This window comes from Synchytrium microbalum, assembly GCF_006535985.1.
Source record: "Synchytrium microbalum strain JEL517 chromosome Unknown SmJEL517_scf0070, whole genome shotgun sequence".
Classification (NCBI taxonomy): Eukaryota; Fungi; Chytridiomycota; class Chytridiomycetes; order Synchytriales; family Synchytriaceae; genus Synchytrium; species Synchytrium microbalum.
Window position 1 is genome coordinate 52,775 of NW_022158419.1, and position 21,009 is coordinate 73,783.

Genomic DNA, 21,009 nt, shown 5'->3' on the forward strand with positions numbered 1-21,009 from the left:
ATGCCAACACAGTATGACAGTAGAGCAAGCCGACATTCAGCTACGCAGTTTCCATATCTTATTAGCTTCAGATTTCTAGTCCTAAAGCTGTATTTTGCTCAGAAAGAGCATTTGCGTCCAAAAACTAGTTCACTTAAAAAACATCAAGACAAGGATACATGGTTATGGGAACGTTAGTCCATCAGGTCAATGGAATATATATACACTACACTTCTAAAAATCAAGTGGCCCAGCAATGTTTCTTGACAGACGTCAAAATAAATGAAAAACTTCAAAAGGAGCTTTAAAAAACTCAATCTCCCAGACGTGAGTCGAATAGGTGACCTTGTGGTCTCGAATGATTGCCATCTACAGCCACACGTTCTAGACCATCTGAGCTACGAGGAGTACATCGCTGATGAGAAGTTGCATTCTGTAGATCAAGTGCTGCAAGAGTGTTATGTTCACAGCCCGATGTCAATGACGAAGTGTCAACTTGTGACAATTCCTGAGAAATGTACACGAAACTGAACAATGTTTTTGTTTTTGCTAGTGCATTGCTTTATATTACACGTGTTCACAAAAGATACAAACAAATTTCTACTGATCTATTAATCTAACATTCTCATCCCCATACCGATTATTATCTCCATCATCATCCTCCTTGAATTTCACGACTCGCCAGTTACGGTCTGGCAGTGACTCAATGTTCAATATTACAGGCTTGACTAGCGTTAGCAAGCAAACAACACCAATTACAAACATGGTTAGTCCAACCACGTAGTATCCATCAACACGTGTCTGACACGTTCCGTTCATTGTTTTACAGAGTGCTTTGGAAGGCTCGCTCGAGCAGTGGATTGTCGAGTTGCCGGAATCGGTTTCTGAGCATGTCGAATCTGTAAAGTAGTCGACGGCATTGAGGATGAAGTAGCGCGGCCATGTCCCTCCAAAGTTGGAGACTGTGTTGAGTAATGTCATGTACTAGATGGAGAGGAAACTCATTAACCATACGAAAGCGGTGGGTAGGGGGTTCTTCGTTGGCGACAGCCATTAAAGCTTACGGTGCCTCCGATACTTGGATCTGAGATTCGAGTAAAGAAACTGCCCATTCCTAAGGTTCAATATTGAAAAGTGAGCAACAACAAAAGCAAGGTGTCAAAAGATACATGTTTGAGCCTTACCAACAAACTGAACCGTAGACATGAAAGATCCAAGCACTGTGGATGCCATGACTATCACAAAGAATGTAGTAGTGATACCACTAGCTGGAACCAGAGCGACAAGGACCATTGCCAACAATGCTGAAGCAAGTCGTCCATAGAAGGCATACAACCACTATGAAAAAAGATTCAGCGCGTGTTTGATGGCACTGAAGCTTCATTGGCAGCCACCTACCGGCCTTAGTGGACGTGACCCACTACTCCATTTAGCAGCATAGTATCCAAAAAGTATCTCGAATGGAAAATCAATGAGCACCTAGAAGTGGTGACGACTTAGCACAAAAAGGAAAAAATCGTAATGTCATCGAGTACGTACTGCTAAAGCTAAATCTTCCTTCTTAAATCCCTTCTCTAAAAGTTTCAGTCCTGTGACTGATTCACTGGCAATGAATCCCAACTTTGCCACCATCATGACTGCAATGAATCTCTGCATCTGTGGTAGCATGATAATACTAAATATTTGTCTGTAGACTATTCGTATTTCGTGCCATCCGGATGGTTCATGAGAGGGACTCTAACCAGACAAAAAAATTGAGGACACATCAGTCGATGTATAAACACGTTTTGATTTTACCTCTTTTTGAACGAAAATCAACCATAAATCACATGCTAAGAAGGCCAGTGCCCAGAACTGGATGTATGGGCCAAGTTGAAAGAGTCCCAACTCTGAAGGTGTTGATCTCAGGTACTTGTTACTGAGACAAAAGAGTGTGAGCGACTAGTAATGTGATCATGAAACAAGAGAGATATGTACCAAAAGTCTGCAGAGTTCAAGGCTAGAAACACTGTAAACGATAAGAAGTATCCACTATTCATTCCTATTGTTTGCGCTAAGAGTTTCGGGCGTTAGAGATAGTATGACAGATGACACAGAGAATTCAAGGGATTTGCCTGTAGATGCATATGCCTTGTTTTCTTCTCGTAATAACGTCAACGCCCAACCTAAAGAGAAGTGACACGTCATCCACGATACATGCAAGCAGTCCACGTTTTTAGCATACCGTCAACAGCGATATCTAGAAATGTAAAAAGAGAGACGAGTGAGATTCCTTTTGTAATCATTGGCAAAATATCATTAGAGCGTACCTTGAGTTGCACACAACAGAACAATAAAGAAGAAGGATCCCGCGAGTGCCCGCACTGGCAAGACTTCCTACACAAGTACGGAGAGATCAGTACACTATTCACTCAAATAGAATCGTTTTGAAGCAGTTACACGCCGTGTACCTGTGCCAACAAGCCATCAATCTTTGAGCCAAGAATGAAGAGTGTGATTCCCGTGATGGCCTGTATAGGAACAATCCAGCTCTTTCGCCTGCCTATGCTCTTGAAATATATCGAGTCGACGACTGGAGACCAGAAGAGCTGTAGGTTGTAAGTAATGTTGAGTGAAAGGGTCAGTCTTCTGCTAGACGAGGCTCTGTTCGCGAATAGCAGCGAGACCATACCTTTAATGAATATGGATAGCTAGCTAGAGAGAAGAGAGCCAAGTCACTGTAGGAGACGTTTGGATTCTGTTTTAGGAGGAATTGTATGGATCCAAAAGCGAGCCCTAATGGTATTCCTTGCAGCAAATCTGTGTTGAGAGGGAGAGAGTAGAAGAGAGCTCTGAGTATATGGTGATGATTGATGAATTTTGTAGTGTTGTGCGTGCTCTTTTATATCGATTCCGATTGGAATTGGGTGAATTGGAAGTGGTGTTTGAAATGATCTAGAACACTTACACAGGCATATCAGCAGTACAAGCTGTGGCAGGTCATCTGCCAGTGTTATCTTTTTCGTACTGATAGGTGACCTTGTGCCTTCACTCATCACTTTATTGCCTCTGCCCCCTCTCCTAGTCGGCATTTGCTTTTTTTGGACGAAATGAGACTCTGAAAGAGGAGGCGATGTCTGAAAGAGGACCGGTCACCTGTGGAACAAAGGCGACTTTTGTATGTAATATGTTGAAAATACGCGTACAATTTGAATTTAGGTCTATAGTAGGTCGTAAGGATTGAATTAAACATTGATGTGAGTGATACGCGTCGAATGTAGGATAATCGCGTAGTTCTGAAATCGGAGCGATCGTATCTTGTAGCGCCGACACCAGATTCGTTGTGTGCGGCACTTGTTTGAAGTTTAATCGTGTCTTAATACCTCATCACGTCGAAAACAAGTGAACAACTTCGTGGCAATTGATTGTCAATACCCACACTACTTGATTCCAGCATGGATCCAATAGATTTGAGCGTAAAGACTCAGCGGGACTGGGACTCTGTCAGCACAGGCAAGTCATGGCCTGGAAAGTCAGTCCGAAATCTTGTTGTCCTGTTGTAAGGGAAAGCATGCAGTCAACCAACTCCAACATGAGACACTGTTAATGAGTGGAATCTATGCATTATATTGTATCAATTATGGAATTCATGCTCTCGGTGCATTACATACAGTGCCTGCCATGCAATCATGACATTCATTAAACAAACTCTAACGGTAATCAACACTTAGAACGCAACTTCACAGTTCTGGGCAGAAAGCCACTCGGATCTGCATTTGTTACTGCTCTCCCACTGAATTGGCCTTCCTCTCCAAAGACTCCGTCATGGCCGGGCAAGAACCTGTTCACCATAGGCTATGGACAGATTGCTCCAACCGCTGATCCGCCAGAGGAACTGGTCCTTCTGTCTCCCACACCAGAAAAACCACCACTCTACCTATCGACTCCCTCTAGCACCACCAGACGCAAGGCATCTTCCCAACGAAACAAACAACGCACCACTGGTGACGATGATGCCACCTCCAGGCGGTCCTCCTCACGATCTAAATCCAGAGAATCAAATTCAATAAAGTCGAACGTAACTAGAAACTCGTCATCTTCAACTCTGGTCAATGACGAAGAAATTGCTACCCTGACCGAAGCTGAATTGTCGTCTCTGCCTGAAACATCCACTCCACAAATCACATTCTATCAAGGGTTTCGGGCTGTCTATCCTCAGCTAGCTGCTACACAGACTACATCAAGGACTAGTATAAAACGATCATCTAATAACATACAATCGTCGTCAACTGAGACTGGTAGCATGGTTCATATGAGATATGAGAAGATGCAGGTCCATGAGACTATGGAGCTTCATTATCCAACAAATGCAACAGCAGCATCAACAAGTAGTCATGATGCAACATATGTGGCGCCGGAAAATATACGTGTTCATTCAGGTATTCAATGCGAGTTTTTTTAGTCGATTCAATTAACTTGTATTTTGACACATTCCTTTCTCCCCTTTAGTTTCGATTCATAATGTGTCTCGGTTATTCACAGAACTGCTAAACGAGCGTGATCTCATCCTTCACGAATGTGAAAAGTTGGAAACTGAGAGAGTGAGCTGACTATAGAATCAGTTGAACTACTTCTTTTATAATCTCTGACCCAAATTTGAATTTAGGGATCATACACAGACCAATTAAGGCAAATCGAAGACATGCTGACTGAACTGAATCGACGAAAGGGGGAAGTCATTCAACGGTTGCGTCAAGTCGCTGATAGAGAAGAGAAAGTGAATGAGCTCCGTAGGTGTTTTCGTATTAGGGTGGTTCAATGGTGTTCTTTGTGATCAATGCGTTATTCACCTGACCTTGCTTTGATGTCTTAGTGGAAGATTTAGATGCTCGTGTCGCTTCTGTTGGTGATGAAAGTGCTCGTTTCGAACGTAAAATTCGAAGCATTAAAGGTGCGTGATTTGTCAATCACCTCTTTATCATCCTTAGTTTGGGTTTGTTCTCATCGTGTTTTTTCCTTCTTTTTGAAGGTGATTCTGCTGCTTTGGATGTTGACGCTACACCCAGAACTCTACCAAATACTTGTCTGAAGGTAATGAGCTGTTTTGTTGTTTCTCTTTTTGCGACTTGGTTCGGTCGACTTGTCGCAACTACTGAAAACTTACTTACCTCCTTGTTCACGCATTGCGAATCCTAGACGTTATTTGGTCACGAAGACACGGTAGAGTGCCTAGACTTTGACATACCGTTCGGAACACTCGCATCTGGTTCAGCAGATCGTACCATAAGAATATGGGACTTGAGTTCTCATCGTTGCAGTGCCGTGTTGAGCGGCCACACAGGCTGGGTTCGATCCGTACAAATCCGAAACCAAACTCTAATGTCTGGAAGTGGAGACCACACTATACGTCAATGGGACTTGTCGCTAATACCGCCTCTATCACCTGTAATCAATGTCACTTCATCGCTGCACCACAAACACGAACCTGCACCGATAGATTCTGAGGTAGTCTGTACTCGAGTATTCCGTGGTCATGCTGGCGGAGTAGGATGTCTGGCGTTCGATGATCGACAAATGGTTAGTGGTAGTACGGATAGCACGATACGAGTATGGGATTTGAATACTGGCGACACCACCCAAATCCTACGAACCGAGAAATGGGTCGAAGGAGTTTCGATGAACAAGATGGATGCGATGGTTGTCGGTCATGGTGCTCGAGAATCACTTAATTACCCACCTGCTACCGTGGATATATTCACAGACAAGCCCAAGGATGATGGTTTCATGCTCTATAATGTTGGCGGGCATGTTGCTGCACTGCAGTTTGTAGAATTTGCCTTGGCTGCTGGGTATGGTGATGGTTTAGTCAGGTTGTGGGATTTAAGGTCTGGCAAGTGCCATCGTGAATTGGGTGCTGCTGTTGGAGGTCATACTGGTGCTATAACGACACTCAAGTTTGATGAGCGTTGTGTGGTGACTGGTGGTGTTGACAAGACTGTCAAGGTTAGTATTCTTTATGAAACAAGGCTTTTTTGCGTTGATTTCTTAGGCCCAATTAACCTAACCAATTTGATTCATCAGATATGGGATCTACGAATAGGTGACGTACTAGAAACCATCCCCTTCGACACCTGTATAAACGCTGTAGCATTCGACACGTGGAAAATCGTCGTGGCGACCTCCTCAAAGGACATATCCATATATAATCGATCAACCTCATCCATTCGCATTCTGGATCAAGAATCGTCGTATTCGCCTGATACTGATCAGCAGAGCATCGTTACAAAGTATGGACAGACGCCACCTATGCATGGTGGACACTCTAAATCTGTGAGGTGTCTGTCGTTAGTTGATGATATGCTTTGTAGTGGTGGTGCAGATGATGTAGTAAAGGTCTGGAGAATGGGCAAGTTCGGAAGTTCACTAATATGAGCATATGTAAGTTACTTCGGCCGGCTTGGACTTGGGTTTCTAACATTACAGTATCACAGCTGTTTGCATCTTGCACATAATGTACTCTGACAGACACTATACAGTCTCCTTTATTCATAACAGAAAAGGCAATAACCAATATTTGTTATTGCGCCTTGTAAGAAAAAGGAATCTACATATAATTCCCATAATAATAAGTAAAAGCCGTCACTGTGTTATCTTTAGTTTCGTATATGCGACATTCAGCGATGTTGCATGCTTGTTTTTCACCAATACCATCCCGGGATTATCTGCTCGTAGGACCTTATAGGATACGTTTACCTATCAAACAAGAGGTCAGCCTTGTTAAAATGCCTGTCTTTGCATCGAGTAAAGCAACTGGTACTCATTTGGTATCAAAAAAGAATCACAAACACATTCATGGTTTAACGACAAAAACAGCATTCATGGCATCTTAATGCTCAATTGACAACAAGCTTCTGCTTCTCCCTCGCACATACCTTGCTATAATTAAACTCAATCTGCTGCATGGTCGGTGCACCAACAGCTAAATCATCTCCAATCTTGATATTAGACGTATCCACAAACAAACTGACGGCAAACACATTGGCGCTAGCATCAATTGCTAGAAGCGATCTGTTCGGAATGGCATGAGAATGGATTTAGTGATATTCAAAGTAGTCCAACCAAAAAAAAACCTGATGCGTCAAAGGATCATTTGCTCACTTTGGTATCGCAAACTCATGTTTCGGGACAGCCAGCACTCTAAATATCAGGACTTTGCCAGAATGTGTCTTGTCTGGTGTCAGATCCGTGAAATTTACATGAGTCAGTTTGGTTAGCGGTGATGCTAGTGGTTTGGTCGTGTCTAGTTGAGATGCCAGCATGTGTAGTCGTTCAGGTGTTAAATCAAGCTAGGATGTTTTGGAAAAAGGTTAAAAATGATATCAGAACAGGACAGAAAAATCCCAGATCCAACGAAACTTTGCTGTACCTTGGATTCTACCGCCTCTGCCATTCGCTGCACCAATGTACTTATTTGCTCTATAGCAGATAAACATGACGATCCAATCGCGGTTGGATCTAGTCTACGTGCCGTCATATAGTCTGTAACAGCACCTTGGTATTTTTCTAGACATTGCTGTACTGTAGCTCTGTTGTAAAAGACATCTGGATTCAATGAACAGGATATTCGGGATGTTATCTAGAAGATTGGATTAGGTAAGAAGAATAATAATTCCGTCGGCAAAAAAGACCGGAAAGACATGGCTGCCTTTGCTTACTGCACGATTGTAAGCATTCAAGGCTTTATGCAGGTCACGAGGATCTTGCGACGAGTTGAAGAAAAGTTTCAGGTAGGATGTCGCTACACCGTCTAAATAATTGAAAGGTGGGAAGCCGAGTGAATATTTGGGGGCACGTAACAATGGTGGACGCAAGGATGTCACCATATCAAACATACTCCATGATTCTCCATCTTCCACATCCATCGTGATGGCTTCTTTACACAGTTCTAGACTCTGTAACAGATTGTCTATTACTTCCTGTGGTTTTGCTAGATTGCCACAAAAAGCCTATGTGAGTACTTGAAATGTCTTCGTGAGGAAGAGAGGAAACCACACACTACCGGACGGAGGCGTTTGGCGTAATATCATAGAGTAATGCTGTAACGTGACAGTATTTCGAGACTATATGGAAGGTGCATGAATGGTTGGCAACATCCTCTGAACGCTAGATCGTCAAATCCCAGGAATTCCATACCCTCTCCAAAGCACCAGCAAAACACCGTTTCGCATCATCATTCATTCCATTACGAGCATACCATTCACCCATATCAATCCAACTCTCCCATACTTGCGGATCCAATTTAACAGCCTTTGCGAGATTTTCTTCTACTAGTGGTGGCGGATTTGGCAGGAATCTGTACATGTTTCCTCTAATTCTGTAATATAAGGCACGTTGGGCCGGCGATAATGTTGGATCAAAGGGATGGGTCGACCAACCGACTAAATAAACGGTGTGTGTGAGTTACAAAATTACACCCGGTGCACCTGACAAAAAAAGACCAATATGACAATAAATTTAATTACCTTTATCATCCTCTCGTTTAGCAGCCTTTTTATTTGGCGGTCTCGTCAGGATATTGAGTCTGTTTAATCCTTGCATAATGGCAGCGACGAGAATGTGTTGATGTTCTTGCGCAGCGATGGCGATTTCATCATCAGTAAGACCGTCTTGTTGGAGGTGGGCTAGATCAGGTCCAGTTCCATCGTGCAGTGCTCGTATCCTATTCACCAAAGTCACCAATTCGACTGAATGTGACGGGAAGTCTAATGAGGGTGTTGTGAAAGTCGGCGGTTGATCCGAGATAGATAAATAATCTATTAGGGCGCTAGGTGCTGGAATTGCATTGTCGCTTCTGATCATTGCTTGGTCTTCCTGTTTCGCAAATGACACTGGTTTTTCTGATATAACGAATTACGAGTACCGATCATACATCATACTCAGGACGTTGAACGGACGTGACTGTTACTTATATATGTTATATGTCAAATGAGTCATGAGTCAATGAGTTCTAGATTTCATATGCTGGAATTCGTCAGTTCGTCTATTCATCCCTCAATATCTTCCAACGCTAGCTCTTCTGGCACCAAACAATTGAATTTCGTCGTTAAAGCTCTTTGGGAATAAGCCCTAAATGACAATGTACGCGTTATTCTCAGCTCAAACATGTGTTGTTGTAATTGTCAAGACTCACTTTGAGCAACGAATAGGCGTCCAAACCGAGAGAGATCAGGTACGCTGCACCAACTGCACACATGAAAACAATGTCCCAGTTCATGGCATCACATGAGCTTGTGCCGGGTTGGCTACAGGGAACGTGTCAGCGGACTCTATTGTTGGGTTTCGCCAGACAGATTCTCATACCAAGTCTTGACGGCGGCAGCGATGAATCCGCATACAAAGAGGCCAGACATAATGGCGTCTATACTCATCTCGACGATAAGAACACGTCGAGTCGTCCACTATAACACGAACTCAATGTCAGTCTGATGTAAATCTAACTCCCAGAGAACCTGTGACCCACCGAATGCATGAAAAAGGGCACCATGTACAGTACGATTCCAGCCGAGGCAGCGATTAGCGATATAGCTGATACGGCAAACATTGCAGAGGTGATGCCAGACACATCATTCGAGTTGCTCAATGTTGCTGGTGTTCTGCCCAACATGGCCATCAAGATGACAGACAGGAATAGTTCAAAGCCTCTGGCACTGAATCTTGTCCATTTGTTGACTTTGAAATTCTTTGTGTCAAAGTCTTGGCCTCCTCCGAGTGCGAATTGGTTGAGCCTGGAGTAGGATGGGTGTATGTTAGCGATGGTAGAACACAAAATGATCGAACTTTGGTTGTGCTGATTGTGTTGGAGCGATTGATGACACGAAGTGACAAGCGTTGGTTCAAGCTACCTTGTGCTTGAATTATGGTCTCGTGGGAGAGCAGCTTTTGTTCTACCACCAAATCCGAATGCACTGCCGAGACTAGATGGCATGTTTTAGCTCGTTCTTCTGTAGCTTTTTAAATTACGATGGGGTGAAAAGTTCATCGAAAAACCTTCTTGATGTGGTAGGGTTGGGTTCACGACTCGAATCAGAAGAGAGCGGAAGCATCGATGGTCAGAGAGAAATGCTGGCAATCTTGTCTTGATGAGCTTGATTTGGCTATTGCACATGCATGTGAATGCCATCGTGAATGTAGATGATTATTCTTTGCTTGATGTTTTCGCATGACGAGTTCACGGAAATCTGTTACAGCGGTACTACTAAATACTTGAATAATAGTCACGCTATCTGTCCTCCACTGGATTTTTCTGCATTTTCCTTGACTTGTTTTTCTCGCAGCTTTTCATGTTTACATTTTCATTCATTTCTGAACCAAACACACGACCGTTTCCATCCGTTCTCGACATCAAACAGATAGATCCAAATAGATCCACATCTGGAATCCATAGAAAAGCATGATTACATCACGATCTCTCCTGATCCCTGCTTCTCTGCTACTATTCTCGTCTCTTACACATGGTCTCGACATTCCTGCTGGTATGTGGTTTTTCATTCATTCAAGAATCCCGCTTGATTCTGTTGAGACCAATTTGCATTGAAGAGATGTAACCAATATATTTACTAGATATCGTAACTCAATGTAACGCGGCATACACATTTTTCAGCGAACTGGGAGTCTCTCAAATACCATGGCAGATCGGTTCTGATCAATGCTGCTCTTACACCGGTGACAAATGGCCATATGCTAGCCCAACTAACAGCAATTCGTCGATGCCTTTGGTCGGCTGTACGTTTCAGCAAGGAGTGAAATATATCTGGGCGCTTCAAGCAACAAACGTGCCGGGATGTCACGGCACTTTCTTCCCATCACTGAATGCTTTTCCATGGTTGGAATGGCTGTAAGGAAGAAACACTTTGATATTCATTACGCACGCAAACTCATCAAAAAATTCTTGAATATGTGTAGAAACATTCAGAACTGTCAATTATTGAGTGTCAATATTCCATTTGAGTCCATCGGATCCAGTGTTTCGGCATTGCGATTCCTGTAAGCGGTTCTCCTACCTTTCATGTTCAAAAACAATGTGCTAAACCACACGAAAACATTGTAGGATCCTGTCTGGACTGGGAATGACTGGAAGCATCACTGATGATCTCGCAAACAATCTGTTCCGGGTGGAGCAAGTTGATTTATCAAACAATATGCTATCTGGATCAATTCCGGATTCCATGGGCAGCATTTCGACACTCAGAGACTTAGACCTACACAATAACTCGTTGTCTGGATCTGTGCCATCCTCGTTCGCCAGATTGTCGAATTTGATGATTATGTGAGTATTGCTTGAAAAGATGTTTGCATCCATCACAACGAAGTCATGAATATTGAATCTCTACACTTACAAACAGGGAGCTGCAACAAAACCAAATATCTGGTTCCCTACCTGACTTGTATTCTCTTCCGTTGACACAATGCTCACTGGCAGGAAACGACGTGTGCCTAGAAACTAATGTGATGGTTCCAAATGCTTGTGGAAGCATAAAATCATGTATTTCTGCTGGGTCTGCAACTGGAGGTTCCGCCAATTCTGTGACTATTGGAGTGGCCCTTGGAGTGTCCATTCCCGTTGTCGCTGTTGCTCTCGTCAGTGTGCTTGTCGCTGTTGTCGTTTTGGATAAGGTATGTCATCTGTTTCAATGCCATGATATCCAATTGTGCAACATTTTTCTAAATTAAACCAAAATTTACAGAAACGTGGTCAAAAGGCCATAAACCGCGAGTCAATTGTAGCACAAAAGACGGCAGAGGTGATTGTTTGCCCCATATGAATCTCATGTGGATCAAGTCACTCACAACAACGTTCTATAGATTCCTCTCCATCATTATGAAAGGGCCTTCCCTCCTCCAGCCCCCGGTCGAACTTAAGCAACCACTTATATTTTTATTCTGATTTCGTTATACAGCAGTCGTCAGTCACTATAGATCTTACAAGTCGTAAATATAGCAGTACACAGTCTGAGTTTTTTCAACACTGAGATCCGTTTGTTTCGAGCTTGACTGAAGCGTTTTTTCGAACGAGTGGCTGCTCAAGGTGTTGGACGCAAAAACGTCAAACACACCACGTTTACGCGTTCTATATACCAAAGAAGGAGCACGATTATCTTTTCGACACGAAAAAAATTGGGCGTCCTGAATTTCGAAGCAATGATGTACTTTTTGGGATGGCCTGAGCCAGCAATTTTTTGTACCGTCAAGGTTTGCGAACAAGCGGAAGTAAGGGAGAGACCTGGATCCCTAACTGACATAGCAACGGAAGCTTGAATCGTAATTATCTATTTGATCATCGCGTTTCCGGAGTTGGAACTCCCTTCCTTGTTCGAAGACCTGCTTTCTATCTCAAGCTCAACAAGTTGAGGAGCTTCCGTTTCTTGATCTTGATCTCTTGATCAAAGTCAAATAAAGCTATCATGGATACGCTAAAAGATATTGGATCGTCAAATGGGAACCATTCCTTTCCTATTTTGCCCGAACAAAACGCCGTAAGTTTCTTCGAGGTCCATGCATCGCTTTACTTTCACTTTCTTTCGATGTTTCACATTTTTGGACAGATCATCACATTCTAAAGCATAAACTCTTTCATAAATTAGGGATTTTTTTCTAAAATCTTTATAACATGGATGGACAAGATCTTTTACAAGGGTTTCAAACACTCTGTTCGTGATTGAAACGCTCTACACCACATGCATCCAGTTCCATTCGCTAACAACCCATGTATTCCTTATTAGCTCGAAAAAAAAGACATGTACACAATCTCCACACGGTTCCAGGTTGAAGCTCTCGCTGCTGAATTCGATGAAATCTGGAAAAAGGAGCTCGCACGAAAGAAACCACACCCCAACCATCATCGTACCTCTTCGGATGCTCCGGATCAGGTTTTTGGTGATGCGGGAGTGGGTATTGATGTAACAGATACATCAGATACTCGAGATAACATTACCGCATCCACGGTTCAAGTCGATACAACTCCTTCGGAATCTCGTCCGTCATCTTGGAAGAAATGGCTTCCAGAAAGTCCATTTCCTGATCCGGATGAACCTAGTCTTGCTCGTGCTTTATGGACTCAGTTTATAAAGCGTTGTTGGTTTATTGGATTTTATAAGTTTTTTGGTGACATGGCCAATATCAGTACTCCTTTGTTGCTCGCACAAGTAAGCAGTTCTGGCCTATAGCATTGTTATTTATTGTGCACTTATTGCGTATTTAATGTGTTTCCTGATTTTCACCTTAGATCGTAACGTTCGTTGAACAGAGTGCAAACTCACCAACACCACCACCTGGTATATGAAGTTTGCAGGAAATAGGATCACTATGGGTCAGAGTTACTCGTTTATTAGTTACTTCTAATGATACTATTCTCCTCCTAGTGCATATGGGATTCATTTATTGTGCAATCCTCTTCATTTTCCAAGGAATTTCGGCCTTAATGCAAAACAGGTTTCAAGTCAATAGTGCTGGATGGGGTAAACTTTGTCACCTTGTTTTGAAAACTTTACATTGCAATAGCTCACGCTTTCGATCATTTTAGCGATGGCTGTTAGAGCTACACTCACCTCGACCATATATCGGAAATCCCTTCGTCTCAGCGCATTGGCTCGACAAGAATACAATGTGGGGAGGGTCACGAACATGATTTCAACCGATTCCTCTCGTCTGGAGCAGTTCTCGAGTAATTGCTATGTCCTTGTAACCGCTCCGATCATGCTCATGGGGATATTTGTGGTGCTGTTGATTGAATTGGGGTGAGTATTAAAGCAGCCCTCAAACGTGTTTGGTAGCAATTTCTTACCGTTTTAATATCAAAACTCCTTTATCGCAGACCACCAGCAATTGCAGGATTTGTACTCCTCATATGTCTGACTCCCGTCCAAGAAAGGATGTGGAAACGCCTGTCAGCTATCAGAAAGCAATCTGCCGGAATTACCGATCAACGCGTCCGAAATACACAGGAGATTTTGAGTGGTATCCGCATAATCAAGTTCTTTGCGTGGGAAACACCATTCCTTGAAAGGATTATGAGCTTGCGAAACTCTGAAATGAATCAAATCATTCGGGCTTCAATCACACGAGCTGCACTGCAATCGATCGCTTTCTCATTTCCAGGTGATCTGTTTTGGTGATATAAAAGATTCTCGTGAAACGTAGGGTTTAACTCTTTCTCATTTTTTAGTAATCAGTGCTGCTGTTTCATTCGTGATTTATGGATTAACTGCTCCTCGATTGGATCCAGCCAAGATCTTTGCTGCTGTATCCCTATTTTCCATGATGCGTTTCCCTCTTCAGGTAATTTGAATTATTCCAGTACAATTGTCCCCTCTAACATGAAAACTCGTTTTAATAGTTTCTACCATTGATTATTGCTGCTTGGGCAGACTCGGCTGTAGCCATCACCCGTATCACTGGCCTGCTACTAGCCGATGAAATTGAAAATCAACCTGTCCGAGATGACTCTGCTCCCAATGCAGTTCACGTTGTCTCTGCTGACTTCATCTGGGAAACAGAAGCACCAGAGCTAGCCAAGAAGCGTGCTGCTGAAAAGAAAGCGCTGACTACCACCAACCATCCTGGACGTGGAATTAGTCGACTGCTTGGAAACAAGCCTGAACCAAGTACCAAACCAGATCCTGCTTCCACTAGTGTAGATGGTATGAAATCTAGTAAAGGTGGTAAATGGTGGCGACGCAAAGACGTAGTATTTGAATCTGCAGAGGGTCGACCTGAATCACCCTTGAAACCGTCGCCGCTACCAGAATTAGAACAAGAACATTTCTCGTTACATAATATCAATCTCACCATTCCACGTGGTCAGCTGGTTGTGGTCGTTGGTGCTGTCGGAAGGTGTGTTGGCACTTTGATAGTACATTTTTGAGTGATCAATTTTTTTGACTCTGTTGCTATTTATAAGTGGAAAATCATCACTCTTGAACGGCTTAGTTGGAGAATGTAAACGTACTTCCGGTCCTGATATTGTATTTGGCGGAAGTGTTGGATATGTTTCTCAGCAACCTTGGATTCAGGCAAGCCTGGTCATTGCTCCACTATGTGGAATCATCCTTTTTTGCTTTTCTGACATTTTCTCTCAGAACGCCACGGTCAAGGAGAATATTCTATTCGGTCAACCATACAATCGTGAACGTTACTATCGAGCCTTACACTCTGCTGCATTGGAAAAAGACATTGCTGTCTTCCCTCAAGGTATTGAAACCTGGTTCTCATTTGGAGAAAAGTTGCTAGATTTTGTGCCTTTTGCTTGTTCCCAGGCGATCAAACGGATATTGGAGAGAAGGGCATTACGCTCAGTGGTGGTCAAAAGGCCCGCGTTTCACTTGCTCGACTGGTCTACTACTTCCCAGACATTGTCTTACTGGACGATCCGATCAGTGCGGTCGATGGTTCGTATCAAACTATCTCGGACAACACTATTATCATACATCGTTTAACGGTTATCTCTCATTTAGCTCATGTCGGTCGATTCCTATTCGAAAAGTGTATAATGGGAGCTTTGAAAGATACCACTCGAATTCTTGTGACACATCAGCTCCACTTTCTTCATCGAGCTGACTATGGTGTGCAATAGTAGCTTTTGATTACTTGTTCTATTCTTGTGTGTTGCTAAAACGACAATTTGCGTGTATTAGTTATTGTCATGAAAAAAGGACGAATTGCAGAACGGGGCAGCTTTTCAATGTTGATGGAGGTAAACATGAAGATCTATTCCTCTGTTGTGAGATTTCAGCTGATAAAGGTTTTGCGTGAATAGGCAAATGGAGAGTTTGCTGACATGATGCGTTCCTATGGTGGTGTTGAAGATGAACTACCCGATCCGTCTATGGACGTGTCTGATATGTCTAAGCACCTCATCGCTAAGGATTACACCAAAATAGCAGAAGAGACTCAAAAGCAGCTTCATTTGGGGGAAAGATATGCCTTTGAAAGGATTTCAAAACAAATCAAACTAAATACGCAGAATTCGCCACTTGCTCTGATGAGTGTGGAGGACCGTGCGGTTGGTAGTGTTTCTGGAGCGGTGTATTGGTCTTATGCTAAAGCTGCTGGTGGTGTGCCATTCTTGGTTACGTTGTCAATTATTGTCCTAGTAACTCAAATTGCTTCAGTTGGCAATAACGTGAGTGAACTTCTTGGTGTATAGTCAAACAATTGCACCGGCAACCGCCTCATCACTGTTTCCTTGGTCGTCCAGTTCTGGCTTACTGTTTGGACTCGAAACCAGATCCCTGTTCTTGGGGACAAAGGTTATATTGGAATCTACTTAACATTTGGAGTCACTCAATCCATCATGCTCTTCACATTCAGTAGCTTCATGGCTATTATTTGTAATGTAGCGGCAAGGAAGCTCCACATTGGATCTATTTCAAAGGTCATGTTTGCTCCAACAAATTTCTTCGATACGACCCCCATGGGTCGAATTATGAATCGATTCGCAAGAGATCAAGATCAGATTGATACCCAGTTGGTGGATTCTCTACGTCAATTCATTACGACATTTGCTTCTGGTATGATTTTTTTCGGTTCTTGTTTTGCGCAACTATTTGCTGAAAATCAAACTCTGATGTGCCTGTAGCTATATCAACGTTTGCGTTGATTCTATATGCTACACCGATTTTTGGATCTGTTCTATTGCCCATGCTAGTTATATACTGGTTTATTCAGCAGGTGTATCGTAAGACTGCTAGGGAGCTGAAACGATTGGATTCGATTACAAGAAGCCCGTTGTATGCTTATATTGGAGAAACGTTAACGGGTCTCAGCACAATCCGAGCATTCTCGCAAGAGGGAACGTTTGTCAAACACAATGATTCCCTTATCGATACCAACAAGTGAGTGGTGGTCGTTGTTGCAATAGTAGAGGTTCGACTAAACTGAAATTGTGATTAGCTGTCCGTATTATATGACAATTTCCGCTCAGTATTGGCTGTCTATCAGGCTGAACAGTAAGTGACCAAAGACACTGCAGCAATTTTATCTGTATTAATCATCTTTTCAATTCGCAAGTGATGGGCAACGTAATGGTGTTTTTTGCAGCGATGTTTGGAATCCTGGACAGATTCACCGTATCAGCTGCTATCATTGGGCTGGCTCTCTCCTATGCCCAACAAGTAACTCAGACATTGTCTATGTGTGTGCAGCAGTTTGTAAATGTAAGTTCCACACACGTTTTCACTTGACTGGTTTTGATTTTGTACTAATTACATCCACTTCCCAAACCACAGTGTGAAATCCAAATGAACTCGGTTGAACGAGTTTACTATTATGCCCATTATTTGGAGCAAGAAGCGGCACCGATAAATCCAGATCATCGACCACCCCAGAACTGGCCAAAGGCTGGCACGATTGTCATCAAGGATTTGCAGATGAAGTATAGCGAGAATGGACCACTCATTCTGAAGAATATATCTTTGGACATTAAAGATGGAGAGAAGATTGGAATTGTTGGACGAACAGGTGACTATTTGGGACTGAATCATTTTTTTCAGCATACCACTTTTGCACAATCTAATTCTTGTTGTTCTTCAGGCAGTGGAAAGTCCAGTTTGGCGCAGGCTCTTTTCCGAATGGTAGAACCTGCTTCTGGCAGTAGTATCGTAGTCGATGGAGAAGATATAATGACCATGGGACTGAAAGACTTGAGACGTGGCATAACAATGATACCACAAGATCCCATTTTGTTTTCGGGGACCATTAGGTAACCACCATTGACTTTTGACGCTGTTTGCACTCCTCACCATCACCAACACCAAGGTACAATCTCGATCCATTCAACGAGCACTCTGACAATGCTCTATGGGAGGCGCTGGATCGTGCCTCTCTCAAGCCTAAAATTGCTGAAATGGATGGCAAACTGGATGGAGCTGTAACCGAAGGTGGTGAAAACCTTTCTGTTGGTGAGTAGCCGAATGCTTGAAGATGTTTGATTCAAACTCAGAACTTATTTCTGAATCTTTCAAGGGCAACGTCAGCTTCTGTGTTTGGCTCGAGCTATGCTTCGACGTCCAAAGATCCTGGTTCTGGATGAGGTCACTTCTAATATTGACTACGAAACGTGGGTGTCAGAGTTTATTACAAAAAAAAAGCAAACCGGACAAGACACGGACTCTAACTTCCTGAATTCATGTTTCTTAGTGATGCTACTGTTCAACGCGTATTGCGAGAGGATTTCGCCAATACGACCATTTTGACTATTGCACATCGTTTGAACACCATAATTGGTATGCTCATAAGTGCTTTTGGCTGAGAGGCTGTTTGTTCAAATTCATGTATTGAGATCTCACCGTTGTTCCATCATATATACGTAGACTATGACCGTGTCATGTTATTGGACTTTGGCAATGTCAAAGAATTCGATTCGCCCGCTGCCCTTCTTTCCATTGAAGGATCTGCTTTTGGTGCTCTAGTAGATGAGACTGGAGAACACAATTCGAAATTACTACGAGCTGTTGCCATGCAGCCGCCAGCTGATCGACGTAGGAGTGTTGTTGAGACAATACTTCCAAATGTTGGTATTGTAGAGTAAAATACGCGTGATTTTGGATAGATTTTGATTTATTCTGATGCTGTAGAGCAAATGTAAACACGTATATTTGTATGAAATTCCTCATATATCTTTCCTGTAACTTCTGAGTATCCTCTCCTGCGCGTTTACAACTCAATGCAAAGCTTAGAGAAACACTTTGCACGTTAGTTGTTCATGGCAGAGAGGCTACTCTGCTGACTATATAAACTAAGAATGCCGTATTACGCAGTCGCAGCCGGCAGAAAGCCAGGTGAGTGGAGCTAAACTTCCAAGCTTGTTTGATTGTTCGTAAGATGGATGATGTTGGTGATGCGATTTGCTCCAAGAAACACCTGAACTGCTCGGCTTGCGCATGAGAAGACGGATTTGCATCCTTGCAGCTTCTATTAGGAAGCTTGGGCTGTGAAATGATGCCACCATTCAATTGTCTGACATCAACTCATACAGACGTTGCCCTCAAAGCTCAAAACCATTATTAAACGATTTCACATTGTTTCACTAGGCGTCTATCTCACTTGGAAAGAATGCCAATTACAAGTTATGAAATTTCCAGCTGCCAAATTCAAGAAATTTGATACTGAAAAGGATGCTCACGAATTCGTCAATACTGGCAAAAGGAATGTGCGCACAGTCTCTGGTACTCGAGGAATATCGTCATCATCTCAGAGCCAGCCAACACACACGGGTAGGACAATTGAAATCTATACTGATGGAAGTTGTCTTTCGAACGGGCAGAAGAAGGCTCGGGCTGGTTGCGGTATCTGGTTAGTAATATCAAAGGACGTTTGCAAGACGTTTTGCTTTGCTTAATATCAGAACCAATATTAAATCAGGACTCTTGATCATTCCAACAGGTTTGGAGAAGATGATCCTCGAAACACTTCAGAGAAGCTTCCGGAAGATCCTCAGACCAACCAGGTTGGTTTTTGGGTTCCTATTGCTCGACTATTCAACCTCCATATACCCTTTTTTCTTCTCGCTTTTAGAGAGCTGAAGTTTGGGCAGTAGCCAGAGCCATACAAATTGCAGTCGCAGCAGACAAGAACCTAACTCGAGATGACGCTCTCGTAATATATACCGACAGTGCATATACCCAACAAGGAATAAACTCATGGATGGCGAATTGGGTGTCGAATGGTTGGAAGAATTCCGCAGGTGCTCCCGTCGCGAACAAGGTTGGTTACCATGTTACATCGACTCTACAATAAGATTTAAGGCTCATTGTTTTCGTTGATTGGTAGGAACTCTGGATGGCTCTGAAGCTTGAAATTGACCGTGCACCTTGTCAAATCAAACTTGAAAAGATTCTTGGTAGGTACTTTAGTACGGAGTTTCGTGGGACTTTGTTCATGTTTGGTTAACCATTTTCCATGTTTGACTAACCCTGCTTGTCATTTCTTAGCTCATGCTGGCCATGTTGGGAATGAAAATGCTGACCGTTTGGCACGCATAGGTGCAGGAATGAGTTTGATCACTCCAGAGACCGATGACGACCTCAACCAAGCTCAAGAATAAGTTTTAATGCTCTACTTAAAACCTCAGACAAAATTGTACGAAGCACAAAGCATTTGCACGATAATAGCATATTGTATAAAAACAGCATTCTATTAATAATGTATCGCCGTAAATCGGTTCAAAAGCCCGAAACTATATTGTCTCGGCTTCTAATTGTCCTCCTTGACTTGCCATGGTTACCTGGTTTGTTTCCTTTCTTTCGACCAGACTCTTTCGTTTTTTATACGTGGTTGCCGCATTCTGAACGTTCAGTCAATCAACACTCAGCAATCATCCTAGAGCAGCTAAATTGAGGCTCCTGTGCTGATCTCGTAACTTTATTACACCTTGAACAAGCCTCTCGGCAAAAGGAAATCGTAAGTGGGGTGCTTGTCCTCCTAAAAAATAAGCTATTACAAAACTTGGATAGGGACCAACGAGCTCACAATTCCCGCTCATTAGCAAGGAACCTGGATGAGTTGGTTTACTAGGGCGACCGCCGCTCAGAAGAGCTCGCCATCTCCAACTGCTGCAAAACAACCAGTACTGACGAATTCAAACTCAGCTACTAGTAGTGACGACAAGCTGTTTGCCATTGCGCCAAAGAGGGTCATAAAAGCACATACAGCTTACTATGGAAAGAATAGGAATGAACTTAGCTTTGTGGAAGGAGACTTCTTCTTTGTACGTTGGGTTTGTTTGGATGTGGATTCTTCAACTAGGCCCACACATGGCTGTACAGTGTTTGTAAAAGTTGACTTCAAGCACTTCTAACATATTTCTTTTCATTTCCAGGTTATAAATGATGACGATACACAGTATTTCCAGGTTATAAACCCTGCCCAAAAAGTCTCTGGCCTCGTCCCAAGAGCCTGTTTCGAGAACGTGAAAAAAGCAGAGTCTCCCACATCATCCAGCACGAATGTAACCAGAGTCGGAGGCTCTCGATGGGCGCAATCTCAACCACCGCCACC

General features: G+C 43.0%; 5 protein-coding genes across 5 annotated transcripts; 3 read left to right on the forward strand and 2 right to left on the reverse strand.

The window, feature by feature from the left end:
- Positions 1–579: 579 nt before the first annotated feature.
- On the reverse strand, positions 580–3,014 carry SmJEL517_g06004 (uncharacterized protein; the record flags this gene model as incomplete). Its single annotated transcript, XM_031171930.1, has 12 exons — positions 580–963; positions 1,044–1,093; positions 1,164–1,317; positions 1,378–1,458; positions 1,519–1,716; positions 1,777–1,897; positions 2,012–2,144; positions 2,204–2,218; positions 2,289–2,355; positions 2,430–2,567; positions 2,651–2,778; positions 2,927–3,014. 12 exons carry the CDS (start codon positions 3,012–3,014, stop codon positions 580–582), a joined length of 1,557 nt encoding a protein of 518 aa, XP_031022096.1.
- A 399-nt stretch (positions 3,015–3,413) lies between these two features.
- SmJEL517_g06005 (uncharacterized protein) lies at positions 3,414–6,390 on the forward strand (the record flags this gene model as incomplete). Its single annotated transcript, XM_031171931.1, has 9 exons — positions 3,414–3,461; positions 3,523–3,616; positions 3,690–4,397; positions 4,468–4,559; positions 4,625–4,748; positions 4,832–4,909; positions 4,988–5,049; positions 5,155–5,961; positions 6,040–6,390. 9 exons carry the CDS (start codon positions 3,414–3,416, stop codon positions 6,388–6,390), a joined length of 2,364 nt encoding a protein of 787 aa, XP_031022114.1.
- A 2,619-nt stretch (positions 6,391–9,009) lies between these two features.
- On the reverse strand, positions 9,010–9,943 carry SmJEL517_g06006 (uncharacterized protein; the record flags this gene model as incomplete). Its single annotated transcript, XM_031171932.1, has 5 exons — positions 9,010–9,084; positions 9,149–9,260; positions 9,319–9,416; positions 9,479–9,743; positions 9,861–9,943. 5 exons carry the CDS (start codon positions 9,941–9,943, stop codon positions 9,010–9,012), a joined length of 633 nt encoding a protein of 210 aa, XP_031022110.1.
- Positions 9,944–10,408: 465 nt separating this feature from the next.
- On the forward strand, positions 10,409–11,877 carry SmJEL517_g06007 (uncharacterized protein; the record flags this gene model as incomplete). The annotated part of the gene is made up of 7 exons (XM_031171933.1): positions 10,409–10,490; positions 10,579–10,852; positions 10,921–11,001; positions 11,066–11,284; positions 11,361–11,631; positions 11,703–11,759; positions 11,821–11,877. 7 exons carry the CDS (start codon positions 10,409–10,411, stop codon positions 11,875–11,877), a joined length of 1,041 nt encoding a protein of 346 aa, XP_031022109.1.
- An 875-nt stretch (positions 11,878–12,752) lies between these two features.
- Positions 12,753–18,541, forward strand: SmJEL517_g06008 (uncharacterized protein; the record flags this gene model as incomplete). The annotated part of the gene is made up of 23 exons (XM_031171934.1): positions 12,753–13,160; positions 13,241–13,289; positions 13,377–13,472; positions 13,538–13,751; positions 13,829–14,112; positions 14,180–14,292; positions 14,351–14,847; positions 14,915–15,035; positions 15,093–15,204; positions 15,270–15,401; positions 15,468–15,575; positions 15,648–15,706; positions 15,770–16,135; positions 16,211–16,523; positions 16,592–16,847; positions 16,906–16,961; positions 17,023–17,168; positions 17,241–17,472; positions 17,545–17,713; positions 17,770–17,912; positions 17,977–18,070; positions 18,151–18,236; positions 18,324–18,541. 23 exons carry the CDS (start codon positions 12,753–12,755, stop codon positions 18,539–18,541), a joined length of 4,272 nt encoding a protein of 1,423 aa, XP_031022113.1.
- Between the last annotated feature and the right edge of the window lie 2,468 nt (positions 18,542–21,009).